The 18,550-nt window shown below is 37.6% G+C and overlaps 1 protein-coding gene across 1 annotated transcript in view; it reads right to left on the reverse strand.

The window, feature by feature from the left end:
- CENPF (centromere protein F) overlaps positions 1-12,375 on the reverse strand; it is a 29,455-nt gene extending 17,080 nt beyond the window's left edge. The window contains 11 exon segments of the mRNA XM_054062351.1: positions 751-879; positions 2,069-2,169; positions 2,172-2,187; positions 4,901-5,053; positions 5,055-5,104; positions 5,457-5,718; positions 7,548-7,588; positions 7,591-7,626; positions 9,658-9,767; positions 11,629-11,774; positions 12,346-12,375. Coding sequence (XP_053918326.1) covers positions 751-879; positions 2,069-2,169; positions 2,172-2,187; positions 4,901-5,053; positions 5,055-5,104; positions 5,457-5,718; positions 7,548-7,588; positions 7,591-7,626; positions 9,658-9,767; positions 11,629-11,774; positions 12,346-12,375 — 1,074 coding nt within the window.
- Between the last annotated feature and the right edge of the window lie 6,175 nt (positions 12,376-18,550).

An 18,550-nucleotide genomic window follows, 5' to 3' on the forward strand; every position in this document is an offset into this window, starting at 1 on the left:
TAATACCTCCAACTTGCAGCTACATGATATCTGTATACATGCACCACAACGATATCTGTAGTATACAAATGAGATCAGGAATGTAATAACCTTTTTGCTAAGCTATGAGAATCAGAAATTTTATGCTTATGTTCCTCCTTACACAAGGCCTGGTACTCATCTGATTTTGTGGAGAACCAATTTAGAGAGTTAAACTAACAGCAAACCTTTGTGCCTCTGTGTGTGTGTGTGTATATATGCTAATTTATATATAATTTCTTCTTTGCTCCTGTATTAGCAATCTGCAGGGTCAAACGAGGGACAACAGTGATAAAAAGGAAACACGAGGAGTTCATGGCCAGGATGTATGAAATGAGGCTGTTGTTCAAAAGTGCAACCATCTGTTGTTCAGTTTAGCTCTGTCATCAAACTGCACCTCTCCACGTATTCTACATATACTGTCTCTTGCAATCAGCCTTAGCTCCTCCTCTCTTAGATTTATTTTAGCTGCACTTTTCTGCATTCCCATATCCTTCGCTGTGTGAACTGGACTAGCCCCCAAATATAAAATTCCTTTAATTCGCATCTAATTACATAGTATTTCAGTGAGAAACAGTAAATGCAAAACAGCTAATACAAACTGAATAAAACATTAAAACAAGGCCCTATATAAATTATTTTTTGCTTTACATATAATTAAATTAAGGCAGTACTGCTGGGACAACTAAATACCAGCTCTAATAGAAGATTTCAATATAAAAAATAGCCTACTTTGTAAAATTCTGCCTTCAGAGCGCTGAAATTACTGTTGTCTTGCTGTAGTTCCTGATTCAGTTGGTTTCTTATCCAGTGGCACTGCTGATCCAATGTTTGTAAGAAACGTTGCTGACAAGAGAGTTCCTAGGAAACGGTGCAGTAGCAAAGAAATAAACATAACTGCAACAAGTCTGTGTTTTGGTTACTGGAGTGATAATAACCAATTTTCACTTGCTGATACTGCGTGCTCAGAGACACTTATCTCACACCATGAACAATAGTTAAAAAACAACCTTGATGCACACTGCAAATGTTATATGGGCAAGAATGGCCCTAAGTCAATTCATGTCATCTGCTTAAAAACTCCATTACAGCAACGTTCCTATCACAGAAGGGGGGGGGGGGGAAGTCTAAAGCTTTTGAAAGTAACGGCATTAAACTTCTTCATCCTAAAGATAGGTTTCATATAAGAATTACATCATAATACAAGTCAAGTGGACAAATCCGTCTCTGCTATTATTTACTTTCCATATCATAGGGTTGATTTTTAATTAAGAAAATTAGCCTTAAAATAGTACCTAGCATTGGATGGAGCAACAAGATAATCTTACAAGGGTAGTCATGAAAACTGCACAAAAAAAAGAGTGTTCCCAAAAGAGACTTCCTGAAATCTGTAGGACAATCCAGTTTGTGTGGATCTTGCCATGTGCCAAGTAGGCACCTGTTAAGATGAACAGCTAGCTGTAACTGTCATTTCCCATGAGGCCTGTTCTTATGCCTTTGGACCTTATAGCTGTGATTCTGCAAAGATTTCACCGGTTTATTAGGATGTAAAACAATAAGAGGCATGAGGGTAATGAAGGAAAAAACCAGGATACTTATCCACAATAATCACTATATAAAAGTCTCATACGTTACCACCTTCTGATTACAAACCAAAATTAGAGTAGAGATATAATCCTAAATAAATTATTTACTCATGTGCGAGATACATGAAAAACTAACTCAGATTCCACAGTCAGTTATTAAGTTTGAACTCACATATATGTAATTCTGTGAATAACGAACCCAATGACGCCTAGTTTCTTATGGATTTGTATCTCACTTAGGTCTCTCACATAATATTCTCTAATGTCTAGTGAATATGAACATAATTCTGCATCTCTCCAACAGCCTCTCCCTTCTATTGGGATGTTTGTTTTCAATTTTCCAATTGCCTTTGTAACTTTTATCAATCTATAGTGTGCAACAAACTGAAAAGCAGATACACAAAATAAGCTATGCGGTTTAATCTCCTCTGGAAGCCAAAATTCGGAAGTTCTTCTTGTCTTACCTTTTGGTATTCCTTTTCCTTTATTTTCTATTCTAAAGTCTGACAAACACTCTTAGCATTTCGTCTTTGGCAATTCAGTTCTTCTGACAATCTTTTCATGCCTGCTCCATCATTTGGACCTGTAATAATTCAGTTATCAATCACGAGTGTTAAAAACACAAGTGATGTTTTATTTAAATTTATACACACTCATATAAAAAAGACTGCTTTTACCTACTATAATTGTTCTAGCATTCACATAATCTAAGCATAACTTCAGCTGGTATTATATAAATTCTTGGCAATCCAAAGTACTAAACTCATACTTGCTTATGTTAGTGATAATATGTATACATAGAGAGAATGTACGTGAATATATACATGCATATATATATAGTTAGTGTGCATATATATATATATACACACACTTGTATAGACACACAAAAAAAATAAGAACATCTTCAGAAAATCAGTGTCTTTGACAGGCTACAGAAATTATATTTTCAGTACCCTAGGTTGCTATGACCTAAAGAGCGACCACTACTTACTAAACAACCATGTGTTTACACTGAAAAAAAATGAATATTGCATTGAACTTCAGAGTGATTGAGCACATTGATTTGGGTAGGAAAAAAAAGAGGCAACTGTCTTAGGCTATTTTAACAACAACAGCAGAATATTTCTCACAATTTAAACCTTAATTATAAAAAATATAAATCAGTAGCTTATGTTCTAGGTTAGCATCCACATTAAGAGTATGTCAGCTTGTTATCTAATTCAGTTTATTATGTTAATATTGTGTTAACTAAGAGAGAGAGGCAATATGCACCTAACCCCCTGAACAGAAATACATAATTTTATTCCAAAAGCAATTTGTTAATAAAAAGCACACACTATTTTTTCCCCTGGGTGTAAGGGGGGAGGGCAAAAGGTGAAGAGGATGGTTTTCTTTTCCAACAAGGGCTGTTTAATGAGTTAGTGAAACAACAGTCCATCTATGTCATAAGAAAATAAGAAACAAGTAGTAGTATTGAGATGTCTAATTACTGGGCCAAGACAATTGGGATCATGAGCTCCTGTAAGAACACATGGAAACTTGCCTGCAGAATGGCAGCAAACCTCACAAGGTAAGAAATGCTTGGTTACAGAGGACATGCTATGACTAATACCAGTGACAGAGAAGTGCACAAGATTAAATTCATGCTATGAGGCAGGAAACAAACTCAGAATCTCAATGCAGTTCTACATGCAAAACCCAAGGGACAGGCACAGATCCAATTTCAGTGCGAAAAAGTAGAAACAGAAGAGAAAGGAGCAATCTTCGGATGGCAAGACCAAAGGAACCTTCTGAGACAAGATGCTAAGATGCTGCGCTGCACCTTAAGGATGGGCTGCACCTCAATTCAAACGGGATCAGTCAGCCTTACTCCTCCTCGTCCTTCCCCATGCAAGTTCCTAGCTATACAACCTTGATCCTTTCCTTGTGCTGGATTTAATGTTCCTTTGATTACTTAGTAAAACAATTCAGCTCTCTTAAACCCTTAGAAAATCAACAGAGCAAAATTAAATACATAAATTAATTAGGAAGTCAAATTGGGTCATTTGGGAATCAATTAAATGTAAAGAAAGACTTTTTTCAGAGGAGATGAGCTATTAGATTGGGTCAGCTATCTTCCTATGAATTTGCCATAATGACAGTGCCTATAAGAAGTCAATTGACTCTGTCAAGAATATGATCTTACCTTATTTCCAGTGAAGACTTCCCCTAAACCAGCTCCACACAGAGCTAGCAATAGCCGATTGTTGCTGTCTCGCTCCAAAGGCAGACTGATGAACCATCAACACAGAAAACCTTATTTTTTAAGGACCAATACAGGAGTTGTGGGAAACAGGAGTTTCCTGATATATAGAGAAACTTGCTGACAAAGATGGATAACAATTATCATACCCTGAGAAGATACACACAGAAACATCTTTTTTTCCTGTCCTGTAGATATGTTAAAGAATTAGAAAAAAAGTAAAAAGAGATGGAGAAACAAAGATGCCAGGAATTACAACAACTGTGCATTACTTTTGAATGTGTCAAATGCTGTGAAAAAGGACTTTAGGATGCAACTTGCTTAAAAAGGAAAAAGATAAACCCTCTTCTTACTTGCTATCTTCTGCAGTTTGAATTAAATTATTTTAAAACACGGGCATTCTCTTCTTCATACAACTATAAGCGAAAATCTGAACGATTTCATGGTTTTATATGTACATATTTAAACACATTCTGAAAATTCTTGACTAAGCAAATTGTACTATCCGACTGTTTATTTACTGTGAATCCAAACTCTTTAGGATTAGTTTGTGATATCCCATTTAGAAACTACATGCATTCTCAGTCAAACATAGCATTTCCACTTAGATTTTATTTTACACAAGCAGTCTACAGCCCAAAGACCATGCCCCTCAACATCCCAAAGTATAAGCAATAAACACTGATTTTCAGCCAAAATTGCATGACAGAGCCTCTTTAAGGTCAGAACCTGCCACCAGATGTCACTGTTGCTCTATGCAACTTGATCAGAAAATATTTTTCAGAATTCCAGTCAATCTTGCCTGAGGATGAAAAATATTTCTTCAGGTGGCACAAGAACTTTCCAGAAAACGGGTTACTGCTTCTAAGTATTTACAGTTTTACAGATGATACATATCAAACTAACATATACTTCTCAAAACTTGATCCTCAGCAAATGCTCATGAAAATTATCAGAGGAACCTTGGTTCTTACTATAATGGTTGAAAACTGACACATTAATACTGAGAAAGAATTATAAGGAGAGTCAGAAGATGTGTGATGCAACATTCTACCTGTGTGGTAGCTTGATCAAGTTGTGTTCTCATTTGGGTTGGTTCATCTTTGGTTTTTTTCAGATCTTTATCCTTCTCTGTTAATTCCAAGTTCATCCTGTCCATCTGCAGTTCAGTCTCTTGCTGTTTATTCATATAGGATTTCTTCATTTTTTTCCTGAGCTTGCAGTTGATGTTTTAGGTCTTTAATAGTGGACTGTAACTCTGAATTTTAAAAAAAAGTAAAGATTAAGGATACTTTCTGCTTTGAAAGGTGTGTCTTCCATGCGTCCAGATTTTCAAGTATCTACACTCGTCCCTATACACACTGAAACCACAAACTCCTCCCTTCTAACTCTCACACCCTTATGTCAAGGGTACCACAGCTTGTGGATAAATCGTCATGTACTCACTGATCACTGAAAACACAGACACAAGCAGCCAACTGAGGCAGCAGGTCTCTTTCTCTTTTGCTCGCTAAAGCACTGATTTCAATACCCCTCTTCTATCCACACACCAACTTCTACGAAACCACACAGGTGTCTGCCTCTGGATTTTAAAGAAATATGTCACATACCCTGGTTCTGTGCTCTTAGATGGATTATGAATGAAGAATTATAATTCTCAGCAAAGCCGTCGGTGAACTTGTTCTCTTATGCTATACTAGAATTTTCTTCTTTCTCCCATGGAAAAGAGGATGTTGTAGAACTCCTTGCAGGTCTTTCTTGATTTCTCGATAGTGCCTTTTCTTGTTGCCATGAAAACATAGCTGATGAAGCCGGGTGCCAAGCAATCTCCCTGGGACTCAAATTGCTTTGATGATGAGGCTCATTTATTTTCTGTGTCCAAGAAAAAAAGGATCTACGCAGCTCCATACCCAACATATAACAAAATAATTTATTAATAAGTAGATAATAGGTTGTAATCATTTCAGTTTTATAACATCACATCATCCACTAGTGCAAACTACTGATTCGTATTTTTTTTATACTACCTAAATTAAATAACTTTAGCCCAAGTATACAAGAGTAGCTGTTTCTTAACAGAAACCAGGACCTCCAAAAATGTAGCTTAATCTCTGTATCTTTCAAAGTTTCAAAACAAAAAGTTTTTTTCTTTTTCAAGAGACATCCCAACATTTACCTCCTACATTTTTCAAAATCAAAGCCTACATTTTTACTGGCAAGTGCCAATACAAGTCAGCTGCAAGAAACATAAGTCTAGACTAACATATCTGACAACTAACTCACATTTAATTCTTTTGGACAAACACAAGGAAATTCAGAACAGACATTTATTGAAATATATTCATACTGAATACCCCCAAACTGCAATAATAAAATATGTCACATACCAGCTTTCAACCTGTTCCTACAGAAGAATTAAATAGAGCCAAAATACTGCCTGTGTTTTTTCTCTTACTTAAGCAAAAAAAAATCCCTCAAACACTAGAGCCTCTATTGTACATTTTAAATGGATTTTCAAATGCCTCTCATTGAAATTTATTTTTTTTTTTAAACTAAAGCTCTAAATCAGGTAATGCACAGTCTGACTGCTCAGTCCAACCAGACAATACGCTGTGTAGGAACAGCTGTGCTAAGATCAGAAATCTATATAGAATCATAGAATAGTTACAGTTGGAAGGGACCTTAAAAATGATCCAGTTCCAACCCCCCTGCAACAGACAGGGACATGTCCCACCGGATCAGGCTGCCCAAGGCCCCATCGAAGCTGGCCTTGAACACTTTCAGGGATGAGGCATCCACAGCTTCCCGGGGCAACCTGTTCCAGTGCCTCACCACTCTCATCGTGAAGGAATTCCTCCTTATGTTTAGTCTAAATCTGCCCCGCGCCAATTCATAGCCATTCCCTTCATCCTATCACTACATGCCTTCTGTATAATTCAGAATACTGTTGCCAATCCTGTAAAGTAACTTCTTTAAAGATAAAGAACATAAAAACTTAACCATGAATACAGTAATCATTCCCCTTACATGCCATTTAAATTTACAGAGTTATCTGTATCTGGTGATTTTTTTTAATTAATATTCATTTTATCAATATATTTTAAGACCACTTCTGCCTTTTGAGGCTCTGCCACAGATTTAACCCCAATGAAGTTTCTGATTTGGAAAACTTTTTAAGCATTTAGATGGTAAATGCCAGACAAAAGGTTATTTTGCCTTTTCTGCAGTTGTCCTCTTTAACTTGAGGGCATTCAAATCTTAGTCATTTATTGGCCTCAGAGATTTCCAAATACAGTTGCTGCTACTTATGTGTTGAAAAATTCACTAGTTTATATTTCCTGGCGAGTTATTTCTCATCATCTTTTCGAGGCTTTTTTTTTTTTTCAATCCTATGATACATAACCTGGCAAAATTGACGGAGTTTTCTCTTGCCCTTGCTTGCATAAGACTTCCAGTTTTTGCAGGATGTATTCTCATTTTTATTGTCCTTCTTCCCTATGCTTTTCAGTTACGCTGGCTTTCTAGTTTCTCCCAGATCACTTCTGAATGGCAGTGCACACAGACCAATTATTTTTTTTAATTATATTCTAAGCGATGCATAATATATTTTAGTCCATTTTCCAAGTTCATTCAGTAGTTACTCTATTATATATCACATATTATACATTATATCACATATTCCATTCTCAAGAGATACTTACCTTAGCCTGGAGAGCTCTCAGTTCTACTTCTAGCTTTTTACTTTCTTGTATTTTTCTTCTAATTCTTCAAACTTAGCACCTACAAAGACATGATAGATACTTCTCCATAATATAACTTAGTACACAGGTAATCTTTTCTAGCCTATTGCTATCATGGGAATGATAAAAATGACCAGGTATCAGAAGTGGCACACCACAAGGACTTCAAAAGTACCCTGATGGGATATCTGGAACCTGACATTAGAATGAAAGCACAACTGTTCAAAGGAAGGATCCAACACCAGATTTTTATGCTTTTAATCTCTCTCTAAAAAAATGTGTATATATGTAATAGATATACACACCTTAAAAAATATATCTAGCATATATGTGTAACATTACATTATATGTATGCGTATATACATACATACAAAAAAAAATATATATAAAAAAAGATACTTCTTTGAAAAAAAATAAATCTTACCAGGAGCATTAATATCACTAAGAAATTATTAAAAAATAAAGCTGGATCTTTTTGTCAACTTCCTTTCAAATGCAATAGGAATTGGAGAAATAATTTATTTAGGATCCTTCTACCAAAATTTTAAGAGGGGCATATTAGTCCAAAACAAAAGTCTTGCTTTCTTTTTCTTGAATTAGTATGTAATTCTACAATTCAAGAAAATTCTGGAACTAGAATGCTTTATAGCATTCTAGGGAGCAGTTGAGGGAGGTAATTGTCCCACTCTACACCTTGAGTATTGTGTGTAGTTTTGGGCACCTCAATATAAGAAGGGCATCAAATTGAATCAAGGGCTTCAAGAATGTGTCCACAGGAGGGGGACTAACATGGTGAAAGAGCAAGACTTCTTAAGAGTGGCTGAGGTCACTGTGTTTCTTCAGCTTAGAGAAGAAAAGGCTGAGGGGTAACCACATCACAGCCTACAATTTCCTCAAGGTGGGCAGTGAAGGGTGAGGTTTTGATCTCATCTTGCTGGTGACAACAAGGGGAAATGGTATGAAGCTGCATCAGAAATTCAGGTTGGACATTTGGAAAAGGTTCTTCATTGAGAGGGTGGTTGGTCACTGGAACAAGCTCCCCAGGAAAGTAGCTTAAGGAGCATCTGGATTATGCTCTTAGTCATATGATTTAGTTTTAGCTTATGTGGAGCAGGACTTGATGATCCTTACGGGTCCCTTCCAACTTGAGATATGCTATGATTCTACAATCTTAAAGAATTTTAAGACTCCAGCTTTCAAAGGAAAATACCTCTCCAGCAATACTATTTTAAATATAATTGTTCAAGTAATTTTAACCTAATCACCATTTGAAGAGTGTCACACAGTGAAATGCTTGACACTGCTATTGCTGTACTACTTTTCAGATATGTATAAAGAAATTAAAAGAAACAAGAGTATGAGGAAGTATCACAGCTTTCCCATTGGAGCCAGACTGAGATGCCGAATTCACAGAACATTTGTTCACAGCAAGGAAAGACGTAAACAGCACGCATAATACTGAACCCATCAAAATTTTTCAGCATAGACACCATAAGGGTGTCCCGCTACAAAGCAGTTCTCCAGTTAAGGAAAATTCCTTTTGCTTTTCCACTTCATTCAAATATTTTAAAGATATTTGATGACACTAATTTGAAGGTAGACATGATGCTTTGGAGTAAATACAGTGCATATACTGTGCATCTTATCATGCACAATAACAGGTTAAATAAAAAAATAGTTTTATAAAGAAATAACACATGACCATTGACTGAACTTTAGTTAAAGTATCTGTGGTACATGAAGGAAGAAATTTGCTCTTCACTACACAAAAAGAAGAGCTGACACTAGGAACATGCATTCAAAATAATTGCTGCAGTCTGTTGATGGATATTCCTGTTACTATTCCTACGTCCATAATGCTGAAAATATGTAATATTTGCCAAAAGTGTTAAACCTGCACTAATAATTTGTAAACTGGGAACCTATGCTGCTATGAATTACACACTTTCATTGTAAGGTATATAAGAGGGACCAGTCAACTCAGTGCAAGTGTAATGTTCAAAATACTCCTCCACCTTTCAAGAAAACTGACAGTTAACCGTCTGTGCTAGATGAAGAAAAATTCATTTACCATGATGAACTGGTGTTAAAGAAGCAGTAAAACTTTCCTGTGGAGTACCACGGAATGAAAAGTCTCCTGCAGCCGATATTTGCTGGTTTCTCACAAGCTCACATTTGTATCTGTTTTAGGAAAAAGCAGTAGCAGAAATTAGTAATGGAAGCTAATAGGTTAATTATCTATTTTTAAGAGCCTGAAATACAGAAATAAATTATATTAGGCTAAAGTTTAAAGCTCAGGGCAAGAGATGGTCACTGAAAATTTTTAGGTATTATAGTGCAGAAACAAGAAGAATATATTTTATTTAGTTTCAACATATTTCATAAATTACATAGGAATCAAAGCTAAAACCAAAACCAAACAGACCCAAAGAAGATGAAAATCAGTTAGAACTGCTTAGCGATCTCACTGTATGAGGCTGCAAGTGCAGCTAAACACACCCAAATCACTGTAAACGCTGATAATATAAAACTCTTACTCTTCAGCAAGCATCTTTATGGTAGGAAACAACTTTTATTCTGTGTTCTGATACTGCGCATATTGAGAAACCTATGCATGCCTCATGAAAATGGAAGGGAATACCCTTCACCCAACAGCGTATTTTTCTTGTGCAACATTTACATTGCTATCCAAAATGCCACAGCAGACTACCCATTCCAGTGATTTTTGTGAGCATGAAGAGTTACAAGCTCATGCAATTAAACTAGATAACTGGTTTGGAGGCTATACAGCAACTTTCATCCAGCCCAGTTAATAGAGCTTCATAAGATAACAGTTCTAAGCTGCAGCCCAATCACCCATCATTGACTCCACGACTTGCTTTCCCCCTCTCTTTTACCCCTCAACATGAAGAAATCCTCTCCCAGTGAATTGTCAATTGCTTTGAAGTGGTACATGATCAGTTATCAACAAACAAAACAGAACCAAACACAAAACTAAAGTGATTGCCAAGATCAAGCTATATGTAGTAACTAACGATACGCTGTAGTGAATAGCTACACAAAGTAACATAAGGGGAAGGAGGTAATTCAGCAAACTAGACTCAGTTTGGGGAATGGACAAGTGGAATGCATATCCTTAGCTTTTCTGGCCCAACACTTGACAGTAGAACCATTCTCATGTTTTCAGTATCTATCAACCCTGTTGAATCTCAGCAACTCCTTACACAAAGCTGGTGTTTCTATGTGCCATAAATTATTTGGTTGAAATTTAGAAACTTCTCACAGCAGTCAAACACTTCAACCATCCTTAGTTTTTCCCAAAGAGTGCAGGCAAAGTGGAAAAAAAAACCCAAAACCCCAAACAAAACAAAAACAGAAAGACCAACACAGCTTCCTCTATTTGTTTCTACTAGAACATGTATGAGGCATATCATCCAAAAGTTAAAGGAACTAGACATACTTTAGACCATGAAAAAAACCCAACCCTAACCCACAAACCAAACCCAAACCGTTAAGTAACCTGGTATCACAGACTCACCCCTATCTGTGACAGTAATTCTGTGTTCCTAGTACTAGTGTAACAGTTTATTGCAGGATACCTTATTGACACACAAAGTTTCAAGAATACTTTTATTCCAAAATAGAGGGTGCATGTAGCGTGACAGCAAGTTTAACAGATGACAACATTCACTTCACTATGGGCAACTGTGCTACTGGTTACATTTGTGGAACACCCTCGGGTGAAGGATTTTAGATGTGTCTGCAGTAAAGAAGATGCTTTTATTACATGAGTTGTATTCCACTCCTACAGGTAGGACACACATACCGTCCCAGTAATGAGACTGTTTACAAGTTGAGGTGTTTGAATTAGGCACTTCTTTACCAAAGCAACTGCGTTCAGCCAGTGTGTGTCTGTTTGAAAGTTTGGTCACAAAATCTGAACAAAATATGAGACTAAAAGACCATCAAGGATGCATTAAATGAACAAAACCTGAGAAAATAACCATCGTACATAGGTTAGAGACACACAGCAAGTCCTCACCTTTTCAGTTCTTGCTGGTTGAAATCCAGCTGCCCTGATTGAATGCTAACGGGAGATTCTTTTATGTGAAGATCATGTGAAGTTTTCTGCTTTGCTTTCTCAAGACTATCACACAAGTCCATCGAGCTCTGGTTCTCTCTTTCAACCTAGATGGAATATAGACCATTAAAAAAACAAACTCTTCAGTCCTCTCTACACTTGTACAACCACTATTTTAATAACATAAGGTTTACATAGTTTTTTTTTCCCTAGCACTTTAAAATCCTGACAGCACTGAAAACTTGATACACACTTTGCTTTAGCATTAGTGGGTGTGAACAAAACCACATATCCTAATCCCGCTAATTAAAACGCTATGGGAAGGCGCAGCACGGGGCCACCGCACCTGCCTGGCACCTCCGCCGCTCGCTCCCTGTTCAAAGCCGACCACTGCCCAGCAGCAGCCACCCAATCCCAGCTGACACCGGGCAGTCAGTCAGGCCCACTCGGCTCCGGTTCGCACAGCTGATCGCCCGCAGCAGCCCCTAAACTGCCGTCCGCTTGTTTGGAAACACCCGGGCGCGGCGCCTTCCCCGTTGATTGGCCGTGGCGCGCCCCCTGCGCGTTGATTGGCCACGATTTAGCTCCTGCACGCTGACTGGCCACGGTTCAATTCCTGCGCGCTGATTGGCCACGGCGCATTCCCCGCGCTCTGATTGATTGGCTACGGCGCTTTACCTGCGCGCTGATTGATTGGCCACAGCGCATTCCCTACGCACCGACTGACTGGCCCCGGCGCGTTCCCTACACGCGCTGATTGGCCACGGTTCATTCCCTGAGTGCTGATTGATTGGCCCTCGCGCGTCCCCTGGGCGCTGATTATTTTAAGGTTGGAAAAGATCTCTTAAATGATCCAGTGCAACCATCAGCCCAACACCACTGTGCCCGCTAAACCATGTCCTGAAGTGCCACATCCACATGTTTTTTAAGACCTCCAGGGAAGGAGACTCCACCACTGCCCTGGGCAGCCTGTTCCAAGGCTTGACTGCTCTTTCAGTAAAGACAGTTTTCCTAATCTGCTACCAAAAATGCCAGCCATTAAGCTCTCTTAAGGCTCATTTTGGAGTTCTAGAAAGCAAGCATCCTTTATCAGGCCTGGGCAACGTGATTCTTGTATCAATATCCAATCTCAAACCTCCCTTGGCACAACTTCAGGCCACTTCCTTTCATCCTATCGTTTGTTACTTGAGAGAGGAAACCAACACACACCTTGCTGCAACCTTATTTCAGGTAGCTGTAGACAGTGATAAGGTCTTCCCCTCAGCCTCCCTTTCTCCAGGCCAAACAATCCCAGTTCCCTCAGCTCCTCCTCATAGGACTTGTCCCCAGACCCTTCACGAGCTCCGTTGCCCTTCTCTGGACACACTCCAGCAGCTCAGATCAGAACTGTCAAGGTGTGGTTTAGCGTTCAGCTCTGCCCAAACTGCCCCTGGGGTGGGTATGGGTTTTTTTTGAGGCAAGGAGGGCAGTTCAGACCAGTATTGCTCATTTTCTACCCTAAAATAGAAACACAAGGTTAAAAAGGAACAGCTTTTCTAAGTCTTTTCTAACACAGGTCATTGAATGTAAATGGCAACAGCAAAGGCTTAAGTTCTGTAAAATGGCTGTGAACTTCCCTTGGTGCCTGTGGCTGCTTTCCAAAGGCTTCCTCTGGTGTTACCCTTCCTCCATCCTTCAGGGGTGTGGGGGTGAGCAACTTTGAAATAAAATGGTGTTTCTCATCAGAATCTGGGAATTACTGATCTGCTTATTATTCCACCTAATTAAATGTCTTGGTTCTTGTAATTACTCTGAGAATATTTACTCAAACACTGTTGTTTTAACCATGTTTAGGAAATTGAGTTAAACAAATCTTCCTTGCTAAGTTAAGCAGTTCACCAATCAGCTCAGAAGAACTCTCAATATAAATAAATACAGTGGAACAAACTCGCTAGCGCATTGTCATCCCAGAACAAAACAACAAGCCATCAAATTGATAGAACTGATCCATCATAAATACCTCTTAATAAATGGTAATTAAAAAAAAAAAAAAACCAAGCTAGAAGATTCTGTGATTAACTTCATGCACCCTTAGAGATAGCAGTGCAGGCATTAGTGAGAGGACAGCACAGAACAGCAGAGGAGCAGAAACTAGTGGGAGAGTAAGAAACACATAAGATGGTACTGGCAATTAATTCATGAAAGACAAGAAACAGTCAGAAGTGAAGGGGATCCTCCCCTTGTTGGACAAGGGAGAAATAGTCTGTAAGAAGTGAATCATAGAATCATTAAGGTAGGAACAGACTTCTAAGATCATCCAGTCCAACCATTAACCCAACACCACTATGTCTACTAAACCATGTCTTGAAGTGCCACGTCTACACATTTTTTGGACAACTCCAGGGAAGGAGACTCCACTGAATACTCATTATATACTATATTCAGTGAGTGTTTCTCATTTGACATTAACAAATGATACTTACTCAATTGGAACCTAATTGCAGAAGTTGAAAAAGAATTTTCAGCTACTGTGGATGCCATAGTGGGTCACTGATGGACAGGACACACTAGCATTTAAGCTACTGCATCATCTCAGAGAAGGCATCACTGAAACAACTTTAACTTCCAAGACCGCTGATGTGTTTTTCAGAAGGGGAGAAAATGAGTAGAGAGAGCCATCAGTGTTCTTATAAGGCATGAAAAATGAAAATCACCTGGTGTGTAGAGAGCTTTTAAGGTAGAGTCTGATGAGTGCCTGGATAGCTGAGGCTGAAAAAAAAGAAACTGACCACTGTTGTAAACTTAAGTATGAGAGAAAACTTGTTCAGAAATCTGTTTCTAAGAATGGTCAGATTTGTACTGAGTTCCTGTTGATAATGAATTATAAGTTATTTCTTTCATATTTGGCATCCTTTACTTGACTACTAACTTGACTACTAACAGCAACTAACTGTCATGAAAGATAAAAAGTTTAATGAAGAATACCAAAACTTGCTTTTTCTTTTGCCATATCAACAGTAGCTTATTTTGAACAGTAGCTTCCTAAGTATTATATATATTAGTTAACAGAAGTAAATATAAGATATGAAAATATTAGTAAGAGTGAAGTATAAGATAAAAGAATAAGGTCAAATACTATCAACAAATAATAAGAAGTTATAAAGGGTGTTAATAGCAACCAGCAGTTTGCCTAACACTTTTAATTATTTTATTACTCTCTACTGGCTAGAATTCTTCAGGTCTTTGTAAGAGGCTCTCAAAATTCCTCGATCTGGAGCACCCCACGATTTCAAGCAGAGAAAACTACCTCAGTCTTGTGAAGTGGCTTTTCTCTGTCCTTGAAATTCCATACAGTTCTTATCAAATGTTCAAAGTCACCGTTAAGGTTTTCTCACCTGCATTCTATACTATAATATTTGGTAAAGAGCAAGAACAGTAAGTGGAATACAAACCCACTAAGAGTTGGACTCATATTACTGCAGCTTATGTCAGAGCACATGATAGAACAAAACCAGAAGGAAAAGAAAAGGAAAGAGCTTCTGATAAGGAAATCCCATCTTGCTTGGATGCTACAAGGAAGGGAAACTAGGTAGTGCTTTTCCCCCATATTCTTCCTTGCCCGACTCAGAATCTGTCAGGTAGAGCCTGTTTTGCGTATATATGTGTGTGTGTGTATACACACATAAACACGTGCGTACGTGTGTTTATATACCTATATGTATATACACACACATGCACACACATATATATACACACATACATATACATAGATTTCCTATCCTTCATATAGCTGCATTTCTCCATTGAACCTATACCTTGTTCAGTGAAAAGAACAAATGCAAAGGAGAATGCCATTAAGATGCATAGAGAACCTTTAATCTTAGATTTAACTGTCTAGTTTTATGCTCGTAAAAAAGGTTGACGTGACCTACACAATCTTCTTTACAGTCATTAACAAAATCAGAGAACACAGCATATTATAAATGATAAATGATAAATTATAAATGATAAATTATAAATTATAAACTATAACTTCATTCCCAAAGGAAATGGGGTGTTTCTTTAGCGAGTATTATAGCATTTCATACTAAGAGAAACTGCTACTGAAGTGTTCATATTGACTAGGGTCACCTGGATGAATGTATTAGTGGACAAAATACCTACAGCTGCTGTGTTGTTTAGTGACCACATAGTCTCATATAGCGTATTAAACACAAGTGGGTAGATCTCCTAGGACTGAGGTGACTGAGGTTATCTGGCTTTCTCTCAGGTGACACAGTGAATCATATGCAGGTGCAGGACAGGAACCCACAGGTGCGGCTCCATGGCAGTTTAAAACACCTCAAGGCAACGTTACCACATTCTCACCCCTCCTCCTATCCCCCACCTGCACACTGCCACTGCTTCCTTATAAGAACTTTGGTGCTGATCTGTAACTGCCAGGTCAAATAATTAAACTGGTAATGGGTGTTATACTAGGCAAAGACCTTTCTGGTAACGCCAGCTTGTGTACAGCCTGGTTTTCGGAACTGCTGTGCTGCAGGGTCAGATAAATGCTTGATCCAGCTCAGCAGGTGGAATGGGGATACGCTGGAAAGAGTGGTGACACCAGCTTAGATCAGTTAAAGTTTTATGTAACAAGACCCTAAGTCCCCATGCTCTAATCCCTAACACCTATCTGTCATAAATGATATTAACAAACCTTCGTACAGTAAATGCATTCTCGTGGTTTAGAACTTCTCTTTTACAAGGGTTAAACTGTCTTGCAGGTTCTGCTTTCATTCAAGTGTCTTTTACCTACTAAGTGAAATTATTCTGAATAATTTTCATCACAGGAAAATATCTGACCTTTGCATGCACTGCGGCATTATTGTGATTTTTAATAGTTAACCTGGGAATTTAAAGATGCTGAGCCGTTACACTGATAGGCAAATTACCACAAAGAGTAGTAAAATTATATAACAACATAAAGAATTGTAAATAAGGAGGGGCTGTTGGTTGTTTATCACTTGTTATTATATTAGAAGGGTGGAGGAAGAAAGCAAACATATAAAAAATGTTTGTTATTTAAGGGCGAACGTACTATTTTGACCTGAGGAATTGTGAATGGCTGTGAATGGAATTACACCCGTTAGCAATGATTACAGTAGTGAAAAAGTATTTAAGTCTTTCTTTCTAATGTTCTAAAAACATTATTTTTAAACACTGTGAATACATCCATTAGCATAATGCTTACAGAACTACTGTGCAGTGAAGAAAATGATAAATAATTACAGCCATTACATTCTGATATGACACATGAAGTCTATGTTGTCTAGGGCTTTGAATTACAAGTTACTGATCTGTAAATAAGATTGGAACTATTTTTCTTCTTAATGTTAAGTTCCTTCTTATTATAGTTCTCCTGCCAGCTAGAAATGGCAATACTAAGCAAATCTTTCACACTGCAGTTTTAACATAAAAAAATAAATTCATGAGAGTATCAAATACTGCTGTATCCTATAGGTGAGGTGTAAGCAGGTTTTAGGGGGCATTTGGTAAGGTGGGAACTCCTCCATGATTTTCATAGGTCCTTTGGCCCCACTTTTGTTAGGACTGTATTCTTAACTGTACACAGGTACATCTACTCTGAGTATCATTCCTTCCAAGCAAGAGAGAAAAATGATTAAGAAATACATATAAATTAAAAGACATATACCTTTCATAGTCATCTCTGACTTTTTCCATCTTCTGCCAACTTTTTTCTTTATATAGGGCATGCAGGCAGCACCCACTGATGTTAACTCTTTCCCTTGTAAGGACTCTCTAGATCTATTTTTGCTTTGGCTTACTTTCCTCCCTCAATCATCTCTAGCTCTTTCTTTTTAATTTCTCTTTGCCTCAAAGGCTAACTCTCACAGTAGTATGTGGCCATTATCTGCATGATTGCCATCTAAGTTTTGCTTTTTTGTTGACCTCTCTGTTCTTCTAAGTTCTTGATCATTTATCATGGTTGCTATTCCTATGCCTAATCTCTGTTTGAACATACCATTCCTATGAGCTACGTACACCAAAGCCTTGAGCTCATACTTTGTTTCTCTTTTGTTATGGCATATATATATATATATATATATATATAATACTTTGATATAGGCATTATCTGAGAATCTATACTTGATTCTTACTGTGTTCACCTACTGGTCAAACCTTTTATCAATCAGTGAAATAATTAAGAACATCACTTACACCATTCATGACAAACTGATCAAATGCCTTCTTAGCCTCTACCTATCTTAATGTTGTATCTAAAATTTTCCAATGCTTTTCTGTTAAAAGGTTGAATAGATAAGGCAAAAGTACACCTCCTTATCTTAAACACATCATAACCACCTCAACATTACTTATGCCATTTTTACAGGCAAGTTCTAGAGCGAGTTTTCAGTCACCCAAGTAGTTGCAGTGGGAAACCCATCTCAAACAGCCATGGATTATGAACTACAAAATGAAATGATTCGATAGAATAAGTAAATATGCAAGGAAAACAAGTAAATATGCAAGGAACAACTGCATTCTACGTCTTAATGACTCTGGTTATCATTTGACTTTGTCACCTCTTCCAAGTCTAAATTCCAACAGTTTTGTTGGTATTTCTTTTACCATTTTTTTATTAATCCTTTCCAAGAAAATGTTTCTGTGTGTTTTAAATCTTTCCAGGGTATCTACTGCATCATGCAAATGATAGTCAGCATAGAAAATAATCAATATTTAAATATACCTCTCAGCATTCCCAAATTACTCTAACAGGAAACTTACTTGGAATTAATTTTGACCAAAAGTGAGAATGAGAAGCAGGGCTCTATAAAAAAGAATACAGAGGTTTCAAAAAGCTGAGATACATCTAGCTGAGGTTTTATACTTTTCACCC

The sequence above is a fragment of the Cuculus canorus genome, chromosome 3 (genome assembly GCF_017976375.1).
Source record: "Cuculus canorus isolate bCucCan1 chromosome 3, bCucCan1.pri, whole genome shotgun sequence".
Classification (NCBI taxonomy): Eukaryota; Metazoa; Chordata; class Aves; order Cuculiformes; family Cuculidae; genus Cuculus; species Cuculus canorus.